This window comes from Penicillium daleae, assembly GCF_028827525.1.
Source record: "Penicillium daleae strain IBT 16125 chromosome Unknown utg000002l_segment0_segment0, whole genome shotgun sequence".
In the NCBI taxonomy this organism is placed as follows: Eukaryota; Fungi; Ascomycota; class Eurotiomycetes; order Eurotiales; family Aspergillaceae; genus Penicillium; species Penicillium daleae.
Genome location: NW_026623150.1, coordinates 4,567,581 through 4,593,298, shown reverse-complemented (window position 1 = coordinate 4,593,298; position 25,718 = coordinate 4,567,581). Strand labels below are relative to the sequence as shown.

Genomic DNA, 25,718 nt, shown 5'->3' with positions numbered 1-25,718 from the left:
GGGTCATACTCAAGGCGGCTCGGTCCGCTCCTACCGCCTACCAATCCGCTTTGTTCAGTATCAGCTTGAACGTAGATAACTCTCAGATGAGATCAACTCCCCTGACACTACATAAAATTCCGAGTGAAAGCCACTTAGTTTCCCCGGGGACAAAACGGTCAGTTCCCAGGCACAAATCACACTTTAGAGATTCCCCTAGAATTGCATAGAATTTGTCGGCGCAGATAACATCGGATTTATTATCGGCCCGTAATATCCAGGGGCTAAACCACCACGGGACCTGGACTAAGCCCACGTTGCACAACCATTCAGACAACCATTCTACTTCGTTCGGAGCACTATGGCACCAAATTTCAAACCCCCACAGCTCGAGCTCATTCACCATATGATTCAGAGTAACTCACTAACGACGTCTGAGATGGCCCATGCGGCTGACTGCCGCAAGCAATCCATAGTACACATTCGCTCCAATCTCAAAGTATTCGGGAACGTTAGGGCGCCGCCGCGAAATGGTGTTGGACGCCCGCGAACTATCACGCCGCCTATGCTCGAAGCTCTTCGCGAACATTTGACAGAGAAGCCGACATTATACCAAGACGAGATGGCTTTGTTCCTGTGGGACGAATTCGGAAAGCATGTGACAATTCAAAGCATTAGCAGGGCGCTTGCGTCGGTCGGATGGTCGAAAAAAGCAGCTCGCCAGATTGCAAAGGAACAAAATGCAGATTTGCGGGACTTCTACCTCTATAACCTATCTTCTTTCAAGTCTTACCAATTGATCTTCGTGGATGAGTCAGGTTGTGACAAAAGGGCCGGGTTTCGACGAACTGGTTGGTCACCTCTGGGTGTGACACCAATTCAAATCTCGAAATTCCACCGGGACAGACGCTACCAGATACTCCCTGCGTATGCTCAAGATGGACTTGTCCTGAGTCGAGTATTCCAGGGCACTACTGATGCCGATATCTTCGAAGACTTCATCGAGCAACTCCTTCAGCACTGCAACAGATGGCCAGAGCCAAGGTCTGTTCTCGTTATGGATAATGCTTCTTTTTATCGTACAGAGAACGTCCAGCGAATGTGCTTAGATGCCGGCGTTAAGCTGATGTATCTCCCTCCTTATTCACCGGATTTGAACCCTATTGAGGAGTTCTTCTCTGAGCTAAAACGATTTATCAAGCGCAAGTGGAATGAGTATAAAATCAATCCAAACCAAGGTTTTGATGCGTTTCTTGAATGGTACGTTGATGTGGTTGGCTCAAGGGTTTCGAGCGCAGAGGGTCATTTCCGGAATGCAGGTCTGATAATGGATGAACTTTGATTTTCCCAACCAGAAGCGCGGAAGATATCTCAAATTATATAGACGCCTAAAAGTCCCTGCCAAAATAACTAATGCTCTCACTATATATCCGCTTCGCCTACCACGCATCCGTTGTAGTTTTCTGCCCGGTACCTGATGTCCTTGACAAATACCCCACTTAACCCCACGCGTCTTGAAGTAATTGGGATCTTTGTCTTCATCAATTTGCGCCAAGTCCAGTCCATCATCTAGGGCTATATCGCACGCCTTTCTGACCTCAGCCTTCAATGTCTCATCACCCAAACGTGACTGTTGCCAGCTGCTGTATTCTCTCACAGCAACATCGAGAAGGCCTGAGATATGAATGGCAGGAAAGTCGACTGAAGAAGCAGTAGTCTCCTCTGGAGGTGCAGATGTTGACCACCCCGGTGCTTGTGGGGCTTGTGTGGGAAGCACATTTGTGATAGTAATAGGAGGATAGCTTGTCTCGGCAGTAGATCGATTATTGGCCCGCGGTCTGTCGAGCCGTTGTCTCTCTGCTCTATAGATTTGCTCGCGAATCATAACAGGCACATCTTTATGCGATTGTAAAACACCACCGCTCTGTACGTATTTGACCAAGCTCTCCAGCTGGTCCCGGTAGAGCTTATAGTGTTTCTTCCCATAGGGATCCTGCCAGCAGTGCGGGCCTAGTTCACAGGACCCAGGACAACGCATCAAAGCATATACCTCTTTCCAGGCAGGCGGCTCTCCGGAAGCTGCTTCCTCAGCATAGATCTGTCGGTCTCGCTCTTGAAGCATCCGCTGGGTAGCAGACGAAGTGCCTCGTTTATCAGTCGTCCTGCCACTTATGTTTGAGCTCGAATTGTTCTCCATGTAATTGAATGAGACAACCAATCTCAGTCTCTTGCCAGCAAGGAAAAGGTCTCCCCAATCTAAAAGCAGTTTTTCTACAGGGGTCCAATCAATGTCCGTTCCATCAAACCTCAGAGTGAGGCCTTTCTGCCGGGTGGCGGATACGACAACAGAGGTGTCATCCGATTCAAGCTTTCGATGTGGATACTTTCGTACAAGTAGCTCGTTTAGCTTTGGTTGCAAGAAGAGCCTCCAGTGAAATCGAGGGGCTAGAACCAGATCTTGTTCCGTATCTTTCGCCACCGTCCTGTTATTTAGGGTGACTTTCCACTCGATCAAGTAGTGGATACAAACCGGTGGATTCTCGTCATATGTTCGACCTTCCTCCCAATCGCCAAACTGGAGCAACGGAAGACTATTCTTTTGCGAAGCAAGTTGTTGTGGAGAGGCATAATCGACAGGGGAGATGGGATTGACGTTGATGCTGCCTATGTCGGACGGGGAGGCGGGTGACCAACGGAGGTTGCCAGGTGTTGTTGCATAGCCAGGTGTTGTTGCATAGCCAGGTGTTGGTGCAAAGCCGGGTGTTGGTGCATATTGTGATGTATCGCCCCATTGGTCAAGTGCAGTGCTTTGTTGAACGCCATAATCATCATGGCTAACGAGGGAAATGGAAGTCATCTTCTCGGGGTCTACGGTAACGACAGACTAAGGGTGAGTGATAATTAATGGAGGCTTACACCATCCGGTGCCGTTGAGGGAATTGTTCGCCTGCAAACAACCGCCAGCTGTTCAGGATGGTTGTTGGCCGCTAATATCACTTGTTGAGGTTCTCTGGGCCAAAGAGACACCTCGCAAGTGATGACTAGCACACACCGCACAAAAGGAGGAGGAGAAGGAGAAAAAGGTCTCCAAGCTGATCATCAAGTTAGTGCAAGGTGGCCTTCCCCAGATGATTTGCAGGGATCCACCCTAGAATTCTTTGGAATTCCATGGGCTTTGTTCTCATGCACGTAATGTAATTGTATGTCACATATTACTGTAACATACACGGCGCATTTTACTGAGCCCCTCGCTTTGCTGCGGCCCGCTCAATAAATGATCTGCGCTAAGGTCTTGGCGGTGGGGCTAGAAGAGAGAGTGTGAGTGTGTACCGGTCAAGCCGATTTCGAGAATGACTGTAAAGCAAGAACAGTCCCGATTTTATGGCACCGAAGTGATCTCCCACGGCATCTATTACTGCTATATCACATATTGGCTGGCTTCCTGTTCTCGATATCCGATAGAAACCTTCCAAAAAGCCTGCGAGCCGGCTTGATGATCATCCGCAGAAAGCTCCTAGCACAATCGTACAATTGCGAGTTATCAGAGAATGATCCTCTCTGACTCACAATTGATTGCGCCGCAATTTCTTAGGGAAGAACCTTGTACGGAGACTTTGATAAGCCACATTCTCTCTATTCTTATATTTCTGGACAATCGCTTTGGTACAGCTCTCGCGAACCCTTAATATTACATCGAGTTTCCTTCGTGACGCTTATCCGTTCCTCTGCCCGTCTTTCAGCAGTCCACCCCCTTGGGATCCCTCAAATCGTCTCCGTAATCTATTCCTGCTGTACTCTGCTGTGCCCTGCTTTACGTTCTTCATAGTTAGCACAGCTCGGATATCTCGAGAGAAGGATCATGTCAGCAGCAGAACTCACAAAGCGGCAAGTGCCGAAAGTCAAAATGAGCACTACGAACGACCTCGCAAACCAGCCAAAGGCCAAGGTGCGAACCATAACATGGCAGGAGATTTGCGAATGGCAGTTTGACAACAAGTATATACTTAGTGGTTATCGACCAGCAATAGCAGACTATCTGGAGATCTTTAATAGCCTGACCTTTTTGCACAACGAGGCTTGCAATGTGTACACTCATCTGATCGGGGCATTACTCCTACCAATCGTCGCAATTACCTCCTTACGGTACCTAGCAGAGCCTCAATTTCACAATCTCTCGTCTATGGACTACGCTATATTTGGAATCTACTTCTGGTGTGCGGAGATCTGCTTGGTCCTTAGCGCACTATACCACCTGATCCAACCCTACTCGCATCAAGTAGAACAGTTCTGGCATGGAATGGATCTCCTTGGTATTGTTATGGTAACAATGGGCACATTCTGTTCCGGTATCTACTATTTATTCTTCTGTGAAGCGAGCTTACAAAAATTACACTGGGCTATTGTGAGTCTCTCCGAGCGATCCTCGCCACTTAACCTATCGTCCTGGCAGCCGAGTCAAATGTGTTGATACGCTAACATAAGCCCTAGGTCTTAACCACGGGTACTGTCACCGGTGTTCTGATTTCGAATCCCTTGTTCAGAACTCCACGCGGGCGGAAAGTGAAGGTTGGCGCCTTCGTTATCTTTGGCGCTTCATCGTTTATACCCCTGCTCCATGGAGTTAAACGATATGGGCTTGAATATATGCTCGAATATTCTGAAGTAAAATTGTATCTGCTCGAACTTACTTTCTATAGCATTGGAGTCAGTCTATACTCTGTATGTTGGGACGCCTATTACGTATTCCATTCACTAAGGGACAATCATTCTGACGAACATCTATAGTTCCGAATTCCGGAGCGTTTGGCACCGTAAGTTTGATATTTGGGGAAGCTCGCACCAGATCTTTCATGTCGCTATTTTATGCGCAATGTACACATACCAGACTGCTCTGCTGCAAGGTTTCACAAGATGTCATACATTGGATGTGTGTCAGCTTCAGGGTGTCTCTTGGCCAAAATGAAGCTGTACTAAAGGTCGCACTGCTCTGAATGCAACACGTATATTCGTATGAACCTAAAGCTAGAATAGAACTGTATCAACTTGACTGGAGATGGACACTCAGGGCACTGTCAGACCCTCTGCACTAAGGCAACTGAAGGATGGAGGAGGGAAGTTGGCAGATTGTCAACGGTCGCCTAGTTTGCTCGATTTGCATGGAGCCTTCAGTCTCCCAGGCAGAGTCATGTATCTATACCAGTAGGTACAAAACCAGCTATTATCACTATGTATATTCAAAACCTGTAATTTACAATTAATTTATATTAGTTGAAGTCCATCATGCGATTAGGGTTCGAGAGAGTATCTCTCTGTTCCTCGATATGGAAGGCAATAACGGGTGTCACTGTACATAACCGAACAAACACACGGACCATTATTACCGGGCTAGCAGACAGCGAGGCAGAACCGTCGTTGGGATCTTTGAAAGCAAAGCGCACGACAGCAAACGAGTCCAAAGGGGGAGGTATTTCCGGGAAATCCCTCTCGCGGAGAGAGCAACCTCCACCGGAGTACCAATGTTGACTGGGTATTAGGCGCTGTTGGTGATAGAGGATCTCGGAATGTCTAGCAGAGGTCAAGTCCGTCACACTTCCACGGTCAGATCCGACTTCGAAAGTCGAGAGCACATCAAATCGCAAGCTAAAGGATCGCGCTAGCTCGGGCACAGTCAAATTGTCTTATGAGCAGGAGACTAAGAACCCCGCCCATCAATCATGCGCTAGTCTTAAAGAAGTATAGCCCTGTTCGGCCTCTATTCTTGTGCTTGGGGCCTGGGAAGGTCCGAGCTCAGGGGTTGTGTGCATGGATTTAAGATCATGTGATTCAGTATATTGTCCATGCCTTAAAATTTGATTTCTCTTTCTATTCACGAGAAGCTAATTAGGCATCACAAAGGCTATGAAATACAATACAACCTTATCTTGTCACATAATAAGAGGGAACAGACATAAGTCTTCGGGACGCCCCAGCAATAGGTCTTCCGTGAAACCCAAAATTCGTTGGTACGTATGTTAGTTTCTCAATCATTGGAAAGCAACGCCATGTGGCGATCGCAAGCCTCGGGGAACACGGAACGTCGGGCTTAGCCGCCAGGATCCGCGGCTGGAAGTAATGAGAACCTAAAGGATAACCAAGATAAGCCAGCCGCAGTGGCAGAGGCAAGAATAGTGCGAATTAAAAGTGGACCAACGTAACCTCAAAAGTATCATTATACAACCGGTGGGCGACGAAAACGACCCATGCCTAGGACATCCCTCAAAGGTGTCGAAACTTCACCCCGTGAAGGGCCGGAACCACCGGGAAGCATGACAGATACCCATATGGTGAATTTCTGAGGAATTTCCTCTTCGCCCGGCCCGTTTAAACAAAGCAGAGAGCGCATTTCGACCGGACTTTATATCCCAGTGTTGACTGGGTGTTAGTTCGCCACTGAGGATCTCCAAATTTCCAGCAGCGTCAAGTGAGTCACAACGGGTTTATTGAACAATAACTCCGAAAGTCAAAGGCTATGTGCTCTTTCTGTCTTATGTGTTCATCGGGCAAGCTAACGGATCGCGCTAACCGGAGCACAGTCAAAATGCTACATGAGCGCGGGGACGAATGACGAAGGCGCCGATCGCAATCTTACGCTTTCGCTGTTCTAAAGTACAGGAGGATCAGACTCTTACATAGACCAAGCACGCTGCGAAGATCCAAGTTAACAGGAAATGAGTGAGAGAATAAGTGGATACTAAATTACGCGATTTGATACAGTAATATCTATACAGTTCAATTTTGCCCCCCTCTTATCCTTTCAGGAGCTAATCAGACACATCCAGACTTTAGGCCTATAATGAGATTTCAGGAACAGACCCATGGACAGACAGGTTCTTGAGGCTTCGGGACGGCCCGGCAATGGGTCTTCCGAACCTTTTAAATGTCAAGTCAATGCTCTGTAGAGGATATATTATTAGTCAAACCCTGAAAACTAGAACCATTTAAGGATAACGGCCCTCGGGGGAGCGCGGAAGTCCGTGCGGCTGCACTCAACTCCAGATGAATCACTTCTTAGTCTTGGAGGACCAACTTTCTAGAAATCTGGCTGTGCAGTCAGTAGATCCAACTGACAGAGTTGTCCAAAATTATGTCATCTCAGTCTGCGTGTTCTAGGCTTGACGGCCTATCCGTTCAAGTCAGCTTGCACACACTGGTTAAAGGGCTAGCCAGGTCGTTACCACTAAGATGCGAACTGTCTGTTCAGGTCCCTAACCCTCCTGCTGCTTGATATCCTTCGACAGCCTCTGTAAATACATGAAAGCATGATCTCTGTGTAGCATTCTTCGCTAACCTTGTGTACAAGATTCTTTGGCTTCTTCAGTAAAGGACAGAGGATCCTGTGATGATCTCAACGCTTGACTCTTCCGATGTACCCCCAGTCATCTCGTAGGGACTCAGTCGATCTGACTCGTGCTGGCCATGACTCGCCAATCGATGCTCTTGCACCGTCTCTTCTAGCCTGGATTTCAACTCTCGTATCGCTTCCTCACGCTCCAGGAGGTTGGCCTCTAGGCTGTTGATGAATTCTCGCTGGCGTTGATTCTCAAGCAGAAGATGACCATTCACTCCTTCATCGTTCAGATGATCACCGTTGTGCTCTCCAGGGGCCAAGTACTGCAACAGAGAATCAATGCTTGGGTATACCTCAGAGAGACGAGACTCAAGCTCCTGCACTTTCACCTTTTCAAGCCCTGCATCTCGAGCCATAACCCGGCAGGCCTCTGCCATATAGGCCAATGAAGTCTCAAGCTGCGATCTTTGATGCTGCAGTCCACAAACTACCCTCTGTAACCGCAGGATCTGGGCACGTGAGCGTTGGAATTCTGCCGCATCGCTATGGATTTTGGACTCTAGTTGGCCTTGGTAATGCTTTGAGCGCTGCTCTTGGCGCAGTAGAGCTTCGATGAAGCAAAAGATATTTTGGTCATTGTCCGCAATCTGCGTACTGTTCTATGATACAGTATTAGGTTATCAGTTGCTGTCAATACGCTGGTTTTCCGCTTTACCTGATGAGCCCCTTCTTCGGAGGGCGGCACTAGCGCAAAAGTCTGGAACGACATGTCCACTTGTAATAGCACCTTGATTGATTGCCTTCGTTGTATTCATCAAGCGGAGAAGACGTAGCGAGATCCATATACCCCGCTCCCAAATGTGCCCTGGCCCTGCTGCTCACAGAGACTAGGGTACGATTTAGGTGTCGCAGGACCATTTTGACCGTGGAGGTTTTTCGACTGGAAAACAGATCCCGCAAGACCAAACTGCCGCGCCGTCACAGAAATAGTGTCGCAGCCTAGGCGTAGGACAAACGACCGAATTCCTAGAAACGAGCGGTTGAAATAAAAATAATAAAAATAAAAAAACCTGAAAGCGTAGATCCCAACAATTCTTTTCTATACACCCAGGGCTATGTTTGAAAGCCAAGGCTTTCTGGTATTTGTCAGTGCACCATTTGCTAGGGAACCGCAGGTTGTCGCCTAGGCAAACATATACCTACGGCCCTAAAACATCATTCGAGGATAGTACCAGGACTATCCACCCCAAGTAATACGCCATTTATTGATAGCTCTATTCTTTCTATTTCTCTGTTCCAGACTACAATCAAGGTTGTCCTTTCCCATCTCTTGCGCTCGCACTCACTTGCGTCATCGGGTGAGAGAGGACAAGCACGTTACCAGCCACTTTAGTATAACACAGTTCCATTTCTCGGTCGTAGGACTCTAGCACAAATTCCCATGCCCTTTTGCCAATCCAAGGAAGGCGCAGTTTCTGCCTGATCATAATGAGTCGGTATCCAAATGAACGCCTTGAGCCTATTTCTGAGGAGATCACACCGACAGACCATCAAGTTCTATGTTTAGGGGGAACTTCATCCAACCTCGAGAGACTGCCCTCTAGATTACAGCGTGCGAAGAGATCTTCCCCCGATTTGAAGACCCGAATGGAGGAATTCGCATATGAAATGAGTTATCTCAAAGCAGAGCTTCAATGGCACAAAGAGACCAAACAAATTTTATTGCAGCTTCAAGGACGGATGTATGCTGTTTTCAACTCGCTGGAAGATGCACTTTCTCAGGCTACAGCACAATTGCATGAATCAGAGCGGCAATATCTGGACCTCTGGCAGCCAGACTCCGAGGAAGCAGAGGGGGGTTACTTCTAATTCATGAAGAGCATCAGAATCTACTTACTTGGATGATCTTTAGCTAGATGAAATAGCCATTGAATTATGTGGGAACGTTTATATTATATGTGGTTAATTTAGTTATGTAGTTTAATTTAGTTATGTAGTTTAATTTAGTTATGTAGTTTAATTTAGTTATGTAGTTTAATTTAGTTATGTAGTTTAATTTAGTTATGTAGTTCAATTTAGTCATATCGGAAAGAAATATATCTCGCATCTTCGGTGTTCTTCCGTATGTGTTACCCTATCGGTATACCAGGTATCAACTTGTAGATCTAACAGCTATTTCCGGGGTAAATCACAGAAATCTTTCATGATGTCCTTCTCACGCTTTACGATTTCAAACAAGTATCCATCTAGAGTATTGAGCTTACGGTCCAGGCTCACCAATCTTTCGTCCATACAACCCAGCTGATGGTTCATGCTACCTAGTCGGTCCTCCATATTGCCCATTTGACGCACTATAGCGTTCAGACGTTGCTCAATGTGGCTAATGGAGTTGGTACATGCATCTATCTTAGACTCCATTTTGTTCGTCGAATCGCCGTATTGGTGAATCGTGAATGTAAACTGCTCCATCTGGAGGAGTAACCGTTCGGCCGTTTGGGAAAACTCATTCTTTGCTTCACTAAAATCGGACGTGGTCATTGAGGAGGAACTTGCGGTAGCATGTGGTTAGAACGACGGCAAGTCCGCAATCGAAGGGCAAGAACTATCTGTGCTTACCCGCTATTTTGGGAGCGATTCACTGGGTTACTGCAAAGGGCGTCTGCCATGCAGGCGTCTATTGAGGGGTCCTGAAACGTGGTAGAGGTGACGTCAAGAAGTTGCATGTCACTACCTTGCCAGAATTCATTCGTGTCGAGGGTAGTATTGTCTGCAACTGCACTTTCATTTTCATCAAGGCATGGGAAACACGACAGATATTGACTGGTCGTCAATATTTCATCCATAGAAGGAAACGGCATTGAAGCCTCATAGGGGCCTGTGCCGTCAGGATAAGACATGATTGAAGAATGAAAGAGCAATCTCTGGTCGCAAAAGGCCATTTAATACGTCCCGTCTCTTAAGCGCTGACCCTACCAACAGGTTGTTTGTGTTGGAAGCCCGTCCTACTTGATTGGCTGCACAGTCAAACCAGGTACTGGACTAGAACAGCTGGACCAGGAACTGTGGCAGGGGTTTTGTCATTTGCCACCACCTCATTTGTACATAACGAAAGTACGTATAAGCAAGGGTAAGAGGGTGAGAGAGGGTGAGAGAGGGTAACAGAGGGTGAGAACGAGGTGAGCGTAGGGTGAGCAGGTATAGCGTTGGTAAGGAGTTTCGGGAGGATTACTCACTATGATGATCTATTGTTATGGCATAGTGAGTCCAGGTCAGAATATCACCCTAGCTATGAAACAACCTGTAAAATGAAGGGGTAAATCCTAGCTTAAATACTTTGCTCTTTACCCTCAATAGAAGAGCGATAGAAACTTCCTTTCAAGAACTACACATAATGCAAAATACGATAAATATTGGCTGGCTTGATGTGGGTGTCCGCGAGGATTCCAGTCTTGCTGTCTTAGATCATGGTCGCCTACCACGTGTGGTCGACCAGTTGCCAGACCCCGGAAATCAGTACCCATCTTTATGTGTTTTTCTAGGTGGGAAAACTAAGGATCACGCCCTTCAGCGGCTATATACCCAGAACAATATAAAGAGACACATCTCGGAAGCACAGATCAAGCTCAGATACGATGTCGCCTCCTTGGAAAGTCGCCAGCCAGTTCTTTTGGCCGACGGTGATATTACGCAGGCGGGACACTTCCGTCCCACACTGAAACTTGCGGCTGGAATGGGCCAACCTGTGTCGTGGGATAACTATTCCGCGCGTAGTCTGCTGCAAGTACTGTGGTCGCGGCTTATATTTCTTTTTGCAGATGTGGTATGCATATTCATTGATGATATTTCCAGCATGAGAATGGTCATAAAGTTCCTGGTTGACTGCCTTGAACTTGGTTCTGCATCTTCGCTACCTCAGTCCCTTTCACCAAGGGTGGTTTTCATATATAGGACTGAAGTCACAGATAATGAGATTGACAGGCCATGCAGCAGCCTTTTCTACGAGGATCTTCAAGAAAATGGGTACAAAGACTTGTCTGGGCTATTTTCCAGAATTTCCTTTATTGGTTTGCACAAAAGCGGCTTATCAGAAACTGCGAACTACCTGCGGATCAAAGCCTTTATAACTGAAGAAGTAACGGGGATATCGTTTCTTCGACAAGTACATCACTTTCGTCCGAATGCTATGCACTTCCGGGCGCTGTTTCAGTCAGCATTTCATCACACTCTTAACGACCCGTGGAATTCTTTCGATATGGTGAAAGCCACGCGAAGAGATCGCCCAGTAAGTCCGTGCGCAGAGTCAAATCTTGTACACTATCTTGAGATCGCCCATCGCGCGCGCCTGTCTCCGCACGAGCTAGCTCCCTCCATTGCGTCAGCCCTCTTCATGGATCACTACGTTCCGGAGATGTTTGGTATGTTAGAAAACCCCACTTTACGTGAGTGAATCTAACATTTGTAGCAACGAATCCTCGTGATGTTTTTGAGACCTTGTACCGGCACCTCGTGAGACAGGCTTATGGCAGAGCTCAAAGATCCTGGTCGGGATTATGTCCAGAAGAACAGACTGATTTGATCGACCGGCATTTCTCTGAACGTTTTAAGCTTTTCTCGTGTGACTCAACAACAGCGGCAGATTTACGGAAAAAACAACTCGAATCTGAAAGTGGTCGACTGGGTTGTTTACGAAGTAATCTTATCTGTCTATTCTGCATTCTACATACCCCGCAACATGTTCTGGACTGCGGTCACACGTTGTGTGATCGCTGTGCCCAGGTCTATGGGGAGCCAGTGGCGGGATTAGAGTACCGATTTACGGTTAAAGGCTGTCTCTGCTGTCTCTACCAAAAGCCTTTGATTGTGGATGTTCTTCCACCAACTATGAGCCCTACTGTCCTTGCCCTTGACGGCGGAGGCGTCAGAGGCGTTATTCCTTTGGAGTTCCTCCTCCTTGTGCAAGAGCATTTGCGGCCTTGCACCCTTCAGGATCTGGTAGACCTCGCTATCGGCACAAGCTCAGGTCAGTCAAAATTAAATTTACAATATCAATGTATTGGTATAGAAGCCTGATCATTATATAATAGGAGGCCTCATTGCTCTAGGGTTATTCGCAATGTCGTGGGATGTCACAGAATGCTCCGAGCGATTCAACACACTAGCGCGTCAGATTTTCAGGAAAAGACGGTCCGTCTTGCCCCTGCTGCTTCTTCAAGTCTCGGGCTACAAATCACTGCTTGGTGAAGTGGCTAAATGGATCCAATGGCTTCTACACGATAGCTGTTATGACTCCCAAATTTTCGATACCGCTCTTAAGGGCGCTTTCGGAGAAAATCGCTATCTCTTTGGTGCTACCAGGGAACGTCCTCCGGGTCAAAGACGGTCCGGCCTAAAGGTGGGAGTAATTACAACGAGCATTTCCAGGGACACAAGTACATTTGTGATCGGGAATTTCAATGTATCCGAGGACTCAAAGGGCGAATATAGCAAGTTATACTAGATTGTGCGGTGTGCTTTTTACTGACACTCCTAGGGTACCGTATAATCCGCCCCGACGATATACGATACGAGCCAAAATTGTGGAGAATGTAAGTTTTCACCCATTACACAGCTTGATCGGCGTAATTACGCTAACAGACAAAAACTAGTGGGCGGGCCACAACAGCCGCTCCTTTGTAAGTCAATCCAATGCATTGAGTTAGCTCCCCTAAGTTGACTAAATGATTGGCTGGTAAGCTTTTTTACGCCGATAGATTTAGAGGGAATCGGTTCCTTTCAGGATGGTGGATTGAAACACAATTTTTCTGGGGAGATCGCGAGTCAGGTTTCTAACCAGATTTGGCCCCTGTCCATGGGATCCATACGGATGGTTTCTATGGGGACTGGAAAGGCCCCTCCAGATGAACAGATTCCTCATTTTCGCCACATATTTCGGGATGGTTTTCTTCGCAGGGGTTTTGACGCATGGATGTCTACAATGGACACAGACACTGATTGGAAGAATTGGAGAGGCAGGCTGAGCGAGTCAGTCAGAGGAGACTGCCACCGCCTGGATGTCTCGTTAGGAAATGCACCTCAGACAATTGACGCGGTGGGGGCCATGAACGACTATCGCGATCTTGTACTTCTCCAGCCCGGGAGCGCGCGGATAGCTCGGGATGCGGCAACAACATTGCTGATCTCCAGATTCTTTTTGCTAGTTGGCTCGTTACCGGAGCAGACTTCTGTCCCGTTTTGGTGCCCCGGGTCAGTGCGCTGTAAAGGCCCAGCCCGGGAGATCATTCTGGCCTTGGAAGATCTTTACCCGGAAGGCCTTAGTTATGTCTCAGACAGCGGGCTAATTGATGGATTCGGGGGACTGGACAGTTTGTGTCCTTCATGCGGATGCTACAATCATCCGATCTCCTTCCTGACTCGCCACTTGGACTATACAATCAATATCTACATACAATCACGAACCAAAAAAAAGTGGAGAATATCTGGTTTTCCTGAAAGTGTGGCGACCTTCGCTTCGAGGCAAGGCCTGCATTCATCATTCGGCCACGGAGATCATAACTACCCTTCTCGCAAACCGTGTCAGAGCTGTGACGTCAGTAAAGGCGCCACAAGGGGTAAGAGGAGGATGGTCGAATCCTGCGACTCTAGGGAGACTGGTTCTAGGAAACGGACACAAGCTTGAGGAACAAATCAGATGTACATGTCTGGCATTCTGCCAACGCGGACTTTCACAAAATAGATCTTAGACAGCCTTCAGGATATAAATAATTGCCACTTCCCACTCTTGCGGTTCAGGTCTGCCTCGAAATATAAGAATCTCCCTACTTTCTCGAAGGCAGACCCTTATCAAATTTTGAACTGATTCAGCCGTGGTTTTACAATGGGGGGTCCTGACGCTCAGAGGAACTCCCGCACTACTTTCAAAAGACGGATCAAGACCCTAAAAGACAAAGCTCATCAGCTTTCGGATATTTGCGGTGCAAGAGTATACCTCCTCATCGACCATGAACGAGAAAAATATGTCTACAACTCTTCTCGCCACACCTCGTGGCCACCTCCGGATGAAACACTTGTAAGCGTTATAGAAATTCTGGTACAAGGAACCCTACTAAGCGCTTGACAGGAAATGCACTACCCTCAGCTAGATCGAAAAACGTTTAACGATATAAAAGGCTTACATAGCCCCCCTCATGATCCCAACAGGCTCAAAGAGTATTTTGCTGCTAGGTTCAAGCTATTATGTACTCTTGAGAATCTACACAAGACAGTGGAATCAGCCTTTAGTAACACTGAAGACGAGACACCCAGCAATAGCCAGGCAGAAAGATGAGGTTAATGGCGCTTGATTCCTAATTCTACTATATAACGCAAATGGACAGCATGTGGGGCACATGATCGTTGTAAAGGCTTTATTTACTCTAAGTGAGATGATGGTATGAAATGTTAGTTTATACGTAAAGCAGATGACGTTGACTGAATCAATTTAGCGACTCCTGTCAAGTGTATTCCTTAGACTGGTTAGTGAATATAAGGTAATTATCTTGGCAGTAAATATAAAAGCAAAGGACGCCGGCTAGGATTCTCTCTCACACGTCACAGAACTTGTCATGGCTCCCGGTCTATCTACTCTTGTTGACGGTCAACGCAACGAGTTATCATATGAGTCTCTGGAGACCCGCTATATTCGAATGATTCTGGAGGCAGACCAGATACCATGGCAATATAATTTGCTTGCTAGTGTTGCCCATTGGGGTTCTGCTTGCGGGCTACTTGGTCGTTCCTGGCACGTTCACATCCCTTCAGAGGTCGGATACCGTCCACAACGGCTTGTCAGACAATGAAGCAGGAAAAGTCATCCTCAATACTATCCAAAATCCCCCATTACTTGCGATGGCGTGCATTTTCTTCGTTGCGGAGTTTGCTATTATGAGCTGGTTCTACCATGTGTACAGGGGCAATTATATATGGCTCATCAACCGTATATTCATGTGTGTAATTGACCCTCCCCTTATAGGATTATAGGAATCTCTTCCTGACTTTGCTAGGCCGACGCTCCTCAATTAATCGGCTGGTCCTCTGACCACTATGATCAGTCTATATACGGGTCATGGAGGTCACTGGTCAATTATGGCTCTTCTGACTGTAATTGCATCCGGTCTTTCCGTTGGTTCTTCTTGTGTTTTGTTGATTATGTACAAGTTTGTCAATCTGGAAAAGGTGAAACAGGAGCACAATCAAATGATGAGTGCTCACCATCGCTTTCTCCATTCTCAGGAACCATAAAGTTTATGCGGGTTGATAATAGGATGCTCTGGGTTTATAGCAAACTTGACAGTGAGTGTATGAATGATGCACTGTTTTTATTGGAATTCATCGAAGGTGTCAAGAAGTTTATAAGCAATGCAATTTGGTAATTTTGAACAATTTCCTTCCTCTCATTCTGTCATAATACCCCAGTACATGATTGTATCTAAGTAATGAGGAATCAAATACCAGCGTCGGTCATCACGGCTCGCCTGGGCCAAGAAAACGTGCTGAGACTCGTCAGCTCTTGTCGAGATAGTATTCTTTGGGCCCTACCTCAAATAGATACGAATATGATGCCGGTCCTAGATTCTCGATAAAATGCAATGCATATGTCGATAAGGTTACTTTGTGGGTTTGTTCTCCTGTGACCCTCGAGACATGATTCGTTGGCTGGTCAAGTCCAAGTAATAAAGAGGCAAGACTTTCACGATCGTCAATGAAACTTGTCTGGGTATCCTCTAACATGGAATCCCCAATGTTTGCTAATGACATTAGCTTCTATTAACAGTATGAGAAAGCTTAATGCTCACCGATCTTGATGGTTCCGTCAGCGAACAAAACGATGTTAGAGCTATCAATATTCCCATGTCCCATATCAAGAGTCTTGTGCAAATACTCAAGGCCTCGTAAAACGTCCCAACAGATGGTCGCAATCTCAAGCTCGTTAACCTTGACTGTAGGAGTGGATACAACTTGCGCCAGGCTCACTACAAGACCACTATAATTGTAAGTCAGGTAGACAACACCTTCATCATAGAATGCCTCTACCAAGCCAATAATGTTCGGGTGAAAAGCCGGCTGTAGCATTGGAAAGCCGTTCTGCGGCTTCTGGATCTTTCTGACCTTGATCAGCACGGTGGAGTACCCGAAGTAGTTGCCCAGACTCAGCCATCCTAGCCCCGCCTGATTGATTTTCCAATTTAGAGAGTATTTTTCGGAAGGGTGTTCAAGATGGGGAAGCCCATGTTCTCTGGACACTAATTAAATCCATGCTCATAAACGCGGATTGAAACATACCTGGTAAGGGGATGCTCATTACTGCTCGTGTTGTTCGGCAGACAGCAGTTCATTTCCATCTTGTGGCTAATTGCGATAATTTCTGAGTGTCTACCCCAACTTGTGTTTTCCGTGAAGCTTTGAAACAACGAGGACCAAGAAGTTCAAAGCTATTGCAAGATATCCTCCGGTTATGACCAGGTGTGAACAACCCCCTTTGTTCGTTAAACATGTATAGTAGTGGATTGTAACTGAGCAATTTTTACTAGCCCAAAAGCCCTAAGTTCCGGGCTGAGAGACAACGCTACAGTATGCTATCCTGTCCGAGCACCTAACAAAGCTTCACTGTGGCTGGTAGACCAATGAGACGCATCTCTACTATCAAGTGGGTCTCTGCAAAAAAAGGCACACACCTGCGACTACGAAAACGGATCCCTGCGACCCAAACGGATCGCTGCAACCACTAAAACGGATCCTTGCGACTAACCACTAAAACAACAGATCGCTGCGTCTACCAAAACGGATCCCTGCGGTTATCAAAACGGATACTTGTGACTACCGAAGTAAATTCCTTAGGCCTACCTTTCAAACCGATAGACTGTTTCTACACGTCATACCATTCTTGCAAAGCAAATAGCCAAGAATCATACTGTTTCGCCCCCTAGTTAATGTCGGCATTCTTACTAATAAGCATGCTCGGTCCTACTTTATCTATATGTTTCTCGGTAGCCGCATATATGTCTTCAGAATTTTCCTGATTAATGTGCATCCAGGTGTCAACTAAGTGATGGACGCACTCGTTATCTACGCTATGATAGCAGGAGGCATACTCCTAAGTCTTGTCTTCATCAGGCTTCTTAGGTCACTTGCTCAATGGAAGACTCCTGTTCTGGTCTTCATTTACCGTCATATTATCTATCCTTATGTTATTTCTCGCCACACCTTTTGGGGCCCTTGGAGTCGAGTCGGAGTATTTGCACATCTGATTTATGTCACCGTGAACGCTGTCCTCATTTTGTTCAGGGGCAACTCGTTAGAAGAAATCGGCCGCCGTGCAGGGTCTCTGTCGCTTATCAACATGATTTTACTTCTAGGAGCAGGTCATTTGAGCTATGCGGCTGACCTTTTGGGTGTTTCTCTGACAGCATACCGCAAAATTCATCGAGCATTCGGGTGGATGACAATGGTACTGGTAGTGCTTCATGTCGGCGCCTTTGGCTTCGACCTGAAAAGCTCAACCACTGAGTCGGATACACAAGATCTGCTCACCATAATTGTAAGTTAAAGCGGAAAGTCGTAGCTCCACTGATCGAATCTAATGTAACCGATAGGCAGTTTCATGCTTAGGAGCACTTACTCTGATGTCGCTTCCATTTGTGCGAAACCTTTCCTACGAGCTCTTTCTTAGAGCCCACCAGGGCTTTACGATTGTTACCGTTTATGGAATTTGGCAACACGTCCCAAAGGATGCGCTGCTACCGTGGCTATATCTCATCATCGGGATAAGTGTTCTTGCTATCACATCAAGCTTGTACTTCGTGGGATTGCTCTACCGAAACGGAATTTTCTCGGGAAATGGCTGCCCGCGCGCCGTCTTATCAAGCAACGCATATGAGTCTATCAAAAATGCAGCTTTTGGCACACCATTCAAAGTACGCCTGCTCTTACCGAGACCAGTCAAGGTGAAAGCTGGGCAGTATATCAACTTGTGGCTTCCGGGGGTGAGCTTTTGGTCATGGGTGCAAACTCATCCCTTCACGATTATTTCGTGGTCACAGGAGAAGCAATCAGTGCTAGAGCTTTTGGTTTTGCCTCGGAACGGCCTTACCGGCACAATTGCTCGTCAACTACGGGCAATTGGCTCCGGTGGGTACTCCTCTACGGCTCTCTACAGTGGGCCTCATGGCCTTAGCGAGGCTCTTGACGATTACGAAAATGTGCTACTTGTTGCAAGTGATTCTGGGCTCCCGGCTGTCTTACCTTACGCCAGGAAATTGATTCATGGAAATGGCACGTGTACACCGCGCGTGCGTCGAGTACATCTTATCTGGCAGGTTGAAGATCGCGGTATGTCCCTAAGAAGCACGGAACAAGAAACCAACTAATGAATTAGAAATCGCTATTGTGGCACAGGAGCATGTTAATGAATTATTGAAGGAGGATGTAGCGGATAATGGATACGTCAGTAACTCGTTACATATACTGGAGAAACAAAGTCTGACAGAAGCGAGCAGATACTAACCATCTCAATTTATGTGGGAAAGGATCCCTCGTTGAGTGAAAGCTCACTGTTTGGGAATCATGAGCGAGCTTTCTTTTATGAAGGAGCTCCTGACTACGTAGACATCGTTCTAACGGAGCTTTCTGGGGAGAATATCAAGAAACGATCACCGCTGCAAGATGATCAAGGGCAAATGCTTGTGATGAGTGAGACAGCACTTCAGTTTTCTTATGACGCGTATAATGCTGACTTGAATCTCCACTGGCAGCGTCTACGTCTGGAGATATACGTGATAAATTGCGGGGAATCGTTCGACAGCACTTGCATCAACGTTTGAACATGATAAACCTTGAATACCAACCATAGTCTAGATAGTTAAGGACCTACAAAGGTAATGCCCAATCTTACTCCACGTCCATGGTCATGAAAGCCAAGGCGATGAAGATGAAAGTAATCGTATCCAATTGAGAATATAAAAAAAAATTGATACTATAAATAGATTACCAAGACCCTATCCGCCACAACTAAAGACATTTGGAGAGTGCTAGTGTTGGAACTACCGCAGGTAGTCCCTCCTGTAGAATACGCTATTCATGGAATCTGGGGAGACGCTACCAGATGCAAGGATACAGTATAGACAGGACTCTTCCACTGCGCATGCTTCGTAGTTAATGCTAACATGAAGGGGTGAAACTGAATGGATTATGGCTAATTGCTTTGCAAGAATAGTATGAAGTTTGGTAGTCGCAGGGATCCGTCCTGGTGGGTGCAGGGATCTGTTCTGGTTGTTGCAGCGACTGGTCCACCGGTCGCATAAGTGAAGCTTTGTGGGGAAATGTTATCCAGTTGCAAGGATACAGTAGAGTGAATAGTCAATACGAAACGAGATCCTGTTTGCTAGAGTATCGGGAAGGTAGAACATGATTAAAAACAAGGTATTCCTACTGTAATCAATCATACTATATCGAAATATATTATCTCATAGTGTGTAGGACCAGAATGTCTTGGTCGAATGGACAGCAAACCAAGATAGGCCAACAAGTGTATCCTTGTTGAACGGGATTTTGCTGATCAGAGGATGCTTTATATCAATTATGTGAGCAAGTGGTCGCTGTGTCAGGAAGAGATGTACCTACCTTCATGAGACTTCCTACTGAGTCTGAGACCGTTGTTGCTAAAAGGAATTCAACAGGCACAGAGTCAGATGGCCAGCGATCTAAGTCGTCAATGCCGATATTTCCATCATCCTTGACGTATTTCTGTAGTAGCTCCATCATGATGTTTGCTAGACATCTCATCTCTGTTTTCTGGGGTTTCTTTGCGGCTCGCAAAACACATTTCTCAAGGCGGCCTAATGTCATCGTCAGAGGGAGGGGGTTTAAAGAGTCTTTCATGGAATAGTGGGCAGAGATACCAATCTTGATATTGCCATTGTTGTCCATCAATATTCCTGAACACTCCAAAGAAGTATGCTCTAGGTTTTGGGATACAATGTAAGAAAGACCATTCAGAACCTAAAATGATAAATGAGAAAATGTAACCCATCTGCACTGGGGTCAGGCTGACCTGGCTCATTATTGCATTCAACTCGATCTCATTCGGGTAGTGTTGACAAGCCACGACATGCTCAAGTGTCAAAGGAAAGAAATCGCTTAATGTGAATAAACCTTCAATGGTAGCAAAGAAGTCTTTCGCGGAGGCCAGATTTATGTGCCGGATAGAAGATAGCCTGTGATGTATTTCATCCTGTCCAGGTCCAGAGAACTTCTTGAGAACGTATATTTTCTTAGGCTTAGACTTTTTTACCACTACCATGATCTCGCCTGCTAAATCACACTGATAGATTTCTCTAAGTGTCTCCCAGGGCGATTCTTTGCGAATGGCTATGCCAGATCTTTTACCGGATTCAACGATACCCGGGAGTTTCAAATCGTGGGTATGGTCCTTCTTTTTGGCTGGCAAATGCTTGTCGCTTCCTCCTCTGGGAGACCCTGAGGACTGTTGATCCAACCCACCCTTTTGCACGGAGATAGCGAATTGGGTCAGTCGGTTATCCATATTTTTAGACAACTTCAAGAGCCAGTGATTAATAACATGACACAGCTTAGATATCACGGAAAGGCTTACATTATAACCGAGGGCTATGCTGTTCAAAGATTCAGAAAAATAGAGTGTGGAGATGTTTGTTAGAGTCAGCTTGAGGAACTTTGAATCACTGAGAATAGACTTAGAGTAATAAAATATCTGTGGCCACCAAGCTTCAACACATGCGTATTGACTACTTGTCGCACGTCATGGGGAGATACAATGAGGAGGTCGCAAAGGAACTAACACGGGCCCTTTCGTGCAACATTGTTTCAGTTCTCCCTGGTGCTAGTTTAGCGTAGTCCAGATCGCTATGGCAAATCTCCTGCGGCACTCTTTTGGCACATGACATTGTTCGCCACCCGCAGCTTGCAGCAGCGAAAACGAATCCCTGCGGCCCACTCACCGCCTGCGACTATGAAACGAAATCTTTTGAGTTTTGCGACTATGAAATTGAAATATTTAAGTTTTGCGACTATGAAAAATTGTACCTGCAGCCATCAACCCTATCAACCCTAGCCTTGCCACCACCCACCTAGAATTTTTCTGCATGTGCTAATAGCCCTCGAGCTTCGATTCCCCAGAAATGGATTCGAGTTCCTTCCCCACCCTGCGTTTAGACCAGGTCTCTTGCGCACAAGAACCCTGCGACCATTTGTTCTTATCAAACAACCCCGTTCGTTCCACCCACCTAGGCACTATGCTGTGATGGTGTTATAGCACAGGAGAAAGATCTCGTTTCACCACTGACAGTACTCGAAGATCTAGAAATAATTTAGAGAAGAGCATATTCTCTTTCTCTTCTGCGAAGATTGACCATGCAGCGCGCTTTGTTCACTGAGAATGAGCTCAAACAAGCAAATGAAAGGCGACGGAAGTACCAAGGGTCAGCTCGAGTTAAGATCTCCGACATTCAATTCAAGGGCTCAACATGCGGATCTTTAGACTTGAAGAACGTGGAAAGATTATGCGGTATTTTTCGCAAGACTCGTTGCCAAAGGTTTGAGCTCAGTAACTACATACCTGTTACTGTATCTCGCCAGGCATTAATGGAGGCAATACATGACGCTGGCGTTTCTACCCACTCACTTCTACAGTGCGCAGGGAAAGATCTACCACTTCTCAAGTTCCCCGAAGGTCAATTGACAGGGCTTCATGGCCGTCATCGCTTGTGCGCTGGCTCTAAGATTCTAGCACCGGCTGAGCGGTGGTGGACTGTGGATATCTATCTCAATGGTAAACAATCTCGGTAACAAGCGTTAATTTATACTTTCACTAAAATTGCCGATGATAGATATCAGCGAGGATCTCGAAACATCCCTCATTGAAGAATATGCGAATGAGAAGCAACCTACGGATGGCGAGATATACAGGAAGGTTCGCCAATATGAAAGCGACGGGAATAGGGTCCTTCGACAAAAGTGGCTGATGCGCTTGTCTTCTGACTGGAAGCGTCAACGCATGGAGCAACTGAACAAAGAAAGCAATGAGCGACTTCGTGGTGGTTTTGATAAGTTATTAGTCATTCCGGGTCTCTGGCCTAATGGAATGAGAGTCAGCATGTTTCATCGGGTGATCGCTCTTACATCAATCGAGGTGAGCTTCTCTTCTCCTTTCCCTCCATCTCGGCTAGCCTTATCGTTTACTAGGAGATTCTTACCTATCTTGATCATATTTACGAGACATATTCATCATTCGTTGGCGGCAATTTACATGCCCTTAGGCGAATCGAGACTGAAACAGTCCTGGAAATGCAGTTGAAGGCCCCAGGGAACTGTGAGAAAGATGCAAAAGAAATCATGGGACTCATATTTAGTGGACAAATCTTCCCCTCCTTTGATGAGTCTGAACGCAAGGTAATCTGGGAAAGAATAAAACTTTTCGATGGAATAATTCCATCCTTGGAAACTTTTTGGAAAGATTTCATTTTCTTTGAACAATGCGCACAATGCATGAAACGGCTTTTCGGCGTTGCAGATGGATCCATATGGAATACAATGAAAGGAAAATTTAGCGGCGACTCAGCTGATGAAGAGAGCTTCATACAAATATCGGATTTCACATTTCGCCAACAAGCTACTAGTTGTGCCGATAGGTTGGATCTAGGATATCGTCAACTTTGGCTCTACACGATGCGTCATTACGGGTCAATCCCTGCCCCCGCAAAATGTGATGAGGAACTTCTGGTCAAGCGTGACCGCGGGGAAATTGATGAGCATGCACTTTTCGGACTGGCCGATCTAGCTCGCCGCGTTGGCTTTAGGACGAAAGAGATAGAATCTCTTCTTCAAAAGTCGCCTGATCGTCTCATCGCGCGGACCGCTCTTCTGAAAGCTCGAAAACCGGATCATTTTCGTTATGATCCTATCCAATTGGAAACGCTTGTTGATCGGGTGTCTGCTTGTTTCTTGCTAGCTGTTGAACACAATAGGCCAACTTCAGAGGTCCTTGCCGACAGCGAAGTGTCTACAAAAAGAAGATGTGGCTTTCCGCAGAAAAAGGCACATTCTCAAGATGCTCCATACTTATTCCTCGATCAGGTTCATGATGAAGCTGCATTTTCTCCGGTCACAACTTTCTTCGTTCGGCGTTGCTTTTACTACGCCTTTTTGGGAAAACGGCCGCTTCCGGGAACTGGAACTGGACAAACGGGCCCAAGTCCACCCGCACGAGATATGTCACCTTTGTTTGTTCATGAGAATGGGTCTCCGGTGCATGCTCCTGAAACCATCGACAATGTATTAGAAAGAGCATCAGTCCAAGCACGTCCAGTCTATGAGAATTATCAAGCACGCAGAGTCCTCGAGGGTTACCGCAGTCCGTACATTGAAGATGAGAGTAGTGCCCAGAATGCTCCTTCTTTAGAACCTGATGAGGTGATTAATAGCCCAGAAGATGATTCGATGGCCAATGGAAGCTCGGTAGCCCCTGAAGTGCAGTCTGAAGATGATTCTGTCGGGCTAATGGAAGATGAGGGTATTGACGATGCTTCAAAAAGCCCCTTGTTTGATCGTCAAGAATTCAGATCTTCTGAGTCTGATTTCAGCGAAAAAACACAAGATGATGCTAATATTGCCGATGATCCTTCCACTCCGGAAGAAACTGCCTCGGACAGTGAGGGTCCCGCGCATGAGACCCAAACATCTGCCCGAAATTACTCTCCGTCTGTGTATTCCGTGAGAAGAAGCAGCAGCATCAGAGAAAGTGAAAAACGACGACGCTTGTCTGAAGACCTGGAAAGGTCATTAAAGGAGCGAGAGAGGCTCGACGAGGATTGGGAAAGGGAAAGGTTGGAACAGGAATTTGGTTTACCCAATTCTAGAGAAAATTTTGGAGAGAATAATGGGGAGAAAGAGCAGATGCCTTCGTCAGACCCCTATATTGACAATACTCGGGCCAGTAGCGAGAACGAGAATTCTCCACCGCGAGAAGACCCTCAAATTATCGAACCTGAACTTCAGAATTCCAGTCCAACACCGGCCAGGGAGGATCCGATCTCTGACGAGCCACACGCTCCTGCAAAGCCTAGTAAACCTTCTGATGGGTCGGATAAAAGAGCATTCGTTGACTTCAAATTCTGGTGCTTCGAGAATGAAGAATGGCGACTGGCAGATCGTCATCAGGTGGATCCGGCAGACCCTTCGCTCATAGAACGCATTGCAAGGAAATATATGCGTAAAAAGTTCCGTCTCTATGATCAATCACTGAACAGTCTGAGCCCTAAGATGTGCTTTCGTGCAGGGGTGGCGGATGGAACTGAATCTGTGATAATGCTTTCAAGAGCAAGCGAGGAAAAGCTTGTGAAAGATGGAAGGTTTAAAACGAATGACGGTGTTGTCAAAAAAGTACCCAAAAGCAAACCTCGTACTAAGAAAGCAAAGCCCTCTTATAAGCAAGCTCGCCTGAAGGTCTAATATTCCTGGCATGGTTGAGAGCTTGCGAATATCTTCATAGAAACATATACGATTTGGGAAACGTCTCCTGGGACAATTGCTGGCCTAGGAATTTATATGACCCGTGAACCGTATCTTAGGAGTGATATAGTGTCAAAACTCCATTCTCAGTAACGTAGCTTTCCCGTAAAGGGCTTTTTGAGAAATATTGGCTAGGCAGCCAATATCATAAAGAACTTATTGATAGCGAAATCACGGGAAAGCATTCTCAAGAATAATCGGGTTCCCAGGAACGGATTCTCAAGAATTACCCGTGCCCGAGAATTCCTTCTCGAGATCAATCCCTTCTTCGGAAACATTTATTGTGACCCCTGCTTTCATGAGACAAACTTGTTCTCAAGAGAACTTTCTTTGGCAAGTTTCCGTCTCGAGATGCCTCTCATTTATCCATATGGCTCCTGAGGTATACCTGCCCCTTCGAGTATTCTGTACTATGTTTTGCATCCAGTCCACATGGAATGAGGAGGGGCGAAAGTTTTTATCGTCCGGTAGTGTGCAATATCATTCGTCGTATTTGCCTACAGTGAATTGCACCCATTTCTATTGCGACAATCCATTGTCATGTGAAGCAGAATACTCATGACGTAATGTACAGAGGTCCATTTAGATATACTCATTTCTCAGTCTAGTGTCTTGGCGAGTGGGGCCAGAGAGAATGACAGTATACAGATTGGAGAAGCTGGTTTTGCACTTCTCTGTATGGGTCATAGGATTGTCTTGATGTCTTCAGGTGAAGCAAAAGTGAGAACAAAGCTCGGTCACCCTCTGCTGATGCACTATTGTTTTAACTAGCTGCCCTTTAACAAAAATTGGTTCTGAGAGCTATTCCATTTCCTAAATTTCTACGGAGTGCAAT

The 25,718-nt window shown here is 46.3% G+C and overlaps 11 protein-coding genes across 11 annotated transcripts; 6 read left to right on the top strand and 5 right to left on the bottom strand.

The window, feature by feature from the left end:
- Positions 1-1,401: 1,401 nt before the first annotated feature.
- On the bottom strand, positions 1,402-2,836 carry N7458_002586 (uncharacterized protein; the record flags this gene model as incomplete). The annotated part of the gene is made up of 2 exons (XM_056905969.1): positions 1,402-1,418; positions 1,474-2,836. The coding sequence occupies 2 exons, from the start codon at positions 2,834-2,836 to the stop codon at positions 1,402-1,404; spliced, it is 1,380 nt and encodes a 459-aa protein (XP_056770076.1).
- A 1,002-nt stretch (positions 2,837-3,838) lies between these two features.
- Positions 3,839-4,942, top strand: N7458_002585 (uncharacterized protein; the record flags this gene model as incomplete). Its single annotated transcript, XM_056905968.1, has 4 exons — positions 3,839-4,381; positions 4,468-4,698; positions 4,765-4,790; positions 4,813-4,942. The coding sequence occupies 4 exons, from the start codon at positions 3,839-3,841 to the stop codon at positions 4,940-4,942; spliced, it is 930 nt and encodes a 309-aa protein (XP_056770075.1).
- Positions 4,943-7,332: 2,390 nt separating this feature from the next.
- Positions 7,333-8,075, bottom strand: N7458_002584 (uncharacterized protein; the record flags this gene model as incomplete). The annotated part of the gene is made up of 2 exons (XM_056905967.1): positions 7,333-7,965; positions 8,022-8,075. 2 exons carry the CDS (start codon positions 8,073-8,075, stop codon positions 7,333-7,335), a joined length of 687 nt encoding a protein of 228 aa, XP_056770074.1.
- Positions 8,076-9,478: 1,403 nt separating this feature from the next.
- On the bottom strand, positions 9,479-9,844 carry N7458_002583 (uncharacterized protein; the record flags this gene model as incomplete). The annotated part of the gene is made up of 1 exon (XM_056905966.1): positions 9,479-9,844. The coding sequence occupies one exon, from the start codon at positions 9,842-9,844 to the stop codon at positions 9,479-9,481; it is 366 nt and encodes a 121-aa protein (XP_056770073.1).
- An 853-nt stretch (positions 9,845-10,697) lies between these two features.
- On the top strand, positions 10,698-13,982 carry N7458_002582 (patatin-like phospholipase family protein; the record flags this gene model as incomplete). Its single annotated transcript, XM_056905965.1, has 5 exons — positions 10,698-11,721; positions 11,769-12,326; positions 12,391-12,761; positions 12,952-12,978; positions 13,065-13,982. The coding sequence occupies 5 exons, from the start codon at positions 10,698-10,700 to the stop codon at positions 13,980-13,982; spliced, it is 2,898 nt and encodes a 965-aa protein (XP_056770072.1).
- A 198-nt stretch (positions 13,983-14,180) lies between these two features.
- N7458_002581 (uncharacterized protein) lies at positions 14,181-14,630 on the top strand (the record flags this gene model as incomplete). Its single annotated transcript, XM_056905964.1, has 2 exons — positions 14,181-14,372; positions 14,424-14,630. 2 exons carry the CDS (start codon positions 14,181-14,183, stop codon positions 14,628-14,630), a joined length of 399 nt encoding a protein of 132 aa, XP_056770071.1.
- Positions 14,631-14,907: 277 nt separating this feature from the next.
- N7458_002580 (uncharacterized protein) lies at positions 14,908-15,583 on the top strand (the record flags this gene model as incomplete). The annotated part of the gene is made up of 2 exons (XM_056905963.1): positions 14,908-14,951; positions 15,394-15,583. The coding sequence occupies 2 exons, from the start codon at positions 14,908-14,910 to the stop codon at positions 15,581-15,583; spliced, it is 234 nt and encodes a 77-aa protein (XP_056770070.1).
- Positions 15,584-15,844: 261 nt separating this feature from the next.
- On the bottom strand, positions 15,845-16,683 carry N7458_002579 (uncharacterized protein; the record flags this gene model as incomplete). Its single annotated transcript, XM_056905962.1, has 3 exons — positions 15,845-16,089; positions 16,138-16,577; positions 16,625-16,683. The coding sequence occupies 3 exons, from the start codon at positions 16,681-16,683 to the stop codon at positions 15,845-15,847; spliced, it is 744 nt and encodes a 247-aa protein (XP_056770069.1).
- Positions 16,684-17,390: 707 nt separating this feature from the next.
- On the top strand, positions 17,391-19,190 carry N7458_002578 (ferric reductase family protein; the record flags this gene model as incomplete). Its single annotated transcript, XM_056905961.1, has 5 exons — positions 17,391-17,879; positions 17,935-18,670; positions 18,717-18,788; positions 18,947-19,030; positions 19,093-19,190. 5 exons carry the CDS (start codon positions 17,391-17,393, stop codon positions 19,188-19,190), a joined length of 1,479 nt encoding a protein of 492 aa, XP_056770068.1.
- Positions 19,191-19,912: 722 nt separating this feature from the next.
- N7458_002577 (uncharacterized protein) lies at positions 19,913-20,552 on the bottom strand (the record flags this gene model as incomplete). The annotated part of the gene is made up of 2 exons (XM_056905960.1): positions 19,913-20,274; positions 20,339-20,552. Coding segments are annotated over 2 exons (576 nt in total), but the record flags the coding sequence as incomplete, so codon positions are not given.
- Positions 20,553-21,727: 1,175 nt separating this feature from the next.
- Positions 21,728-24,823, top strand: N7458_002576 (DUF3723 domain-containing protein; the record flags this gene model as incomplete). Its single annotated transcript, XM_056905959.1, has 3 exons — positions 21,728-22,145; positions 22,204-22,505; positions 22,559-24,823. 3 exons carry the CDS (start codon positions 21,728-21,730, stop codon positions 24,821-24,823), a joined length of 2,985 nt encoding a protein of 994 aa, XP_056770066.1.
- Between the last annotated feature and the right edge of the window lie 895 nt (positions 24,824-25,718).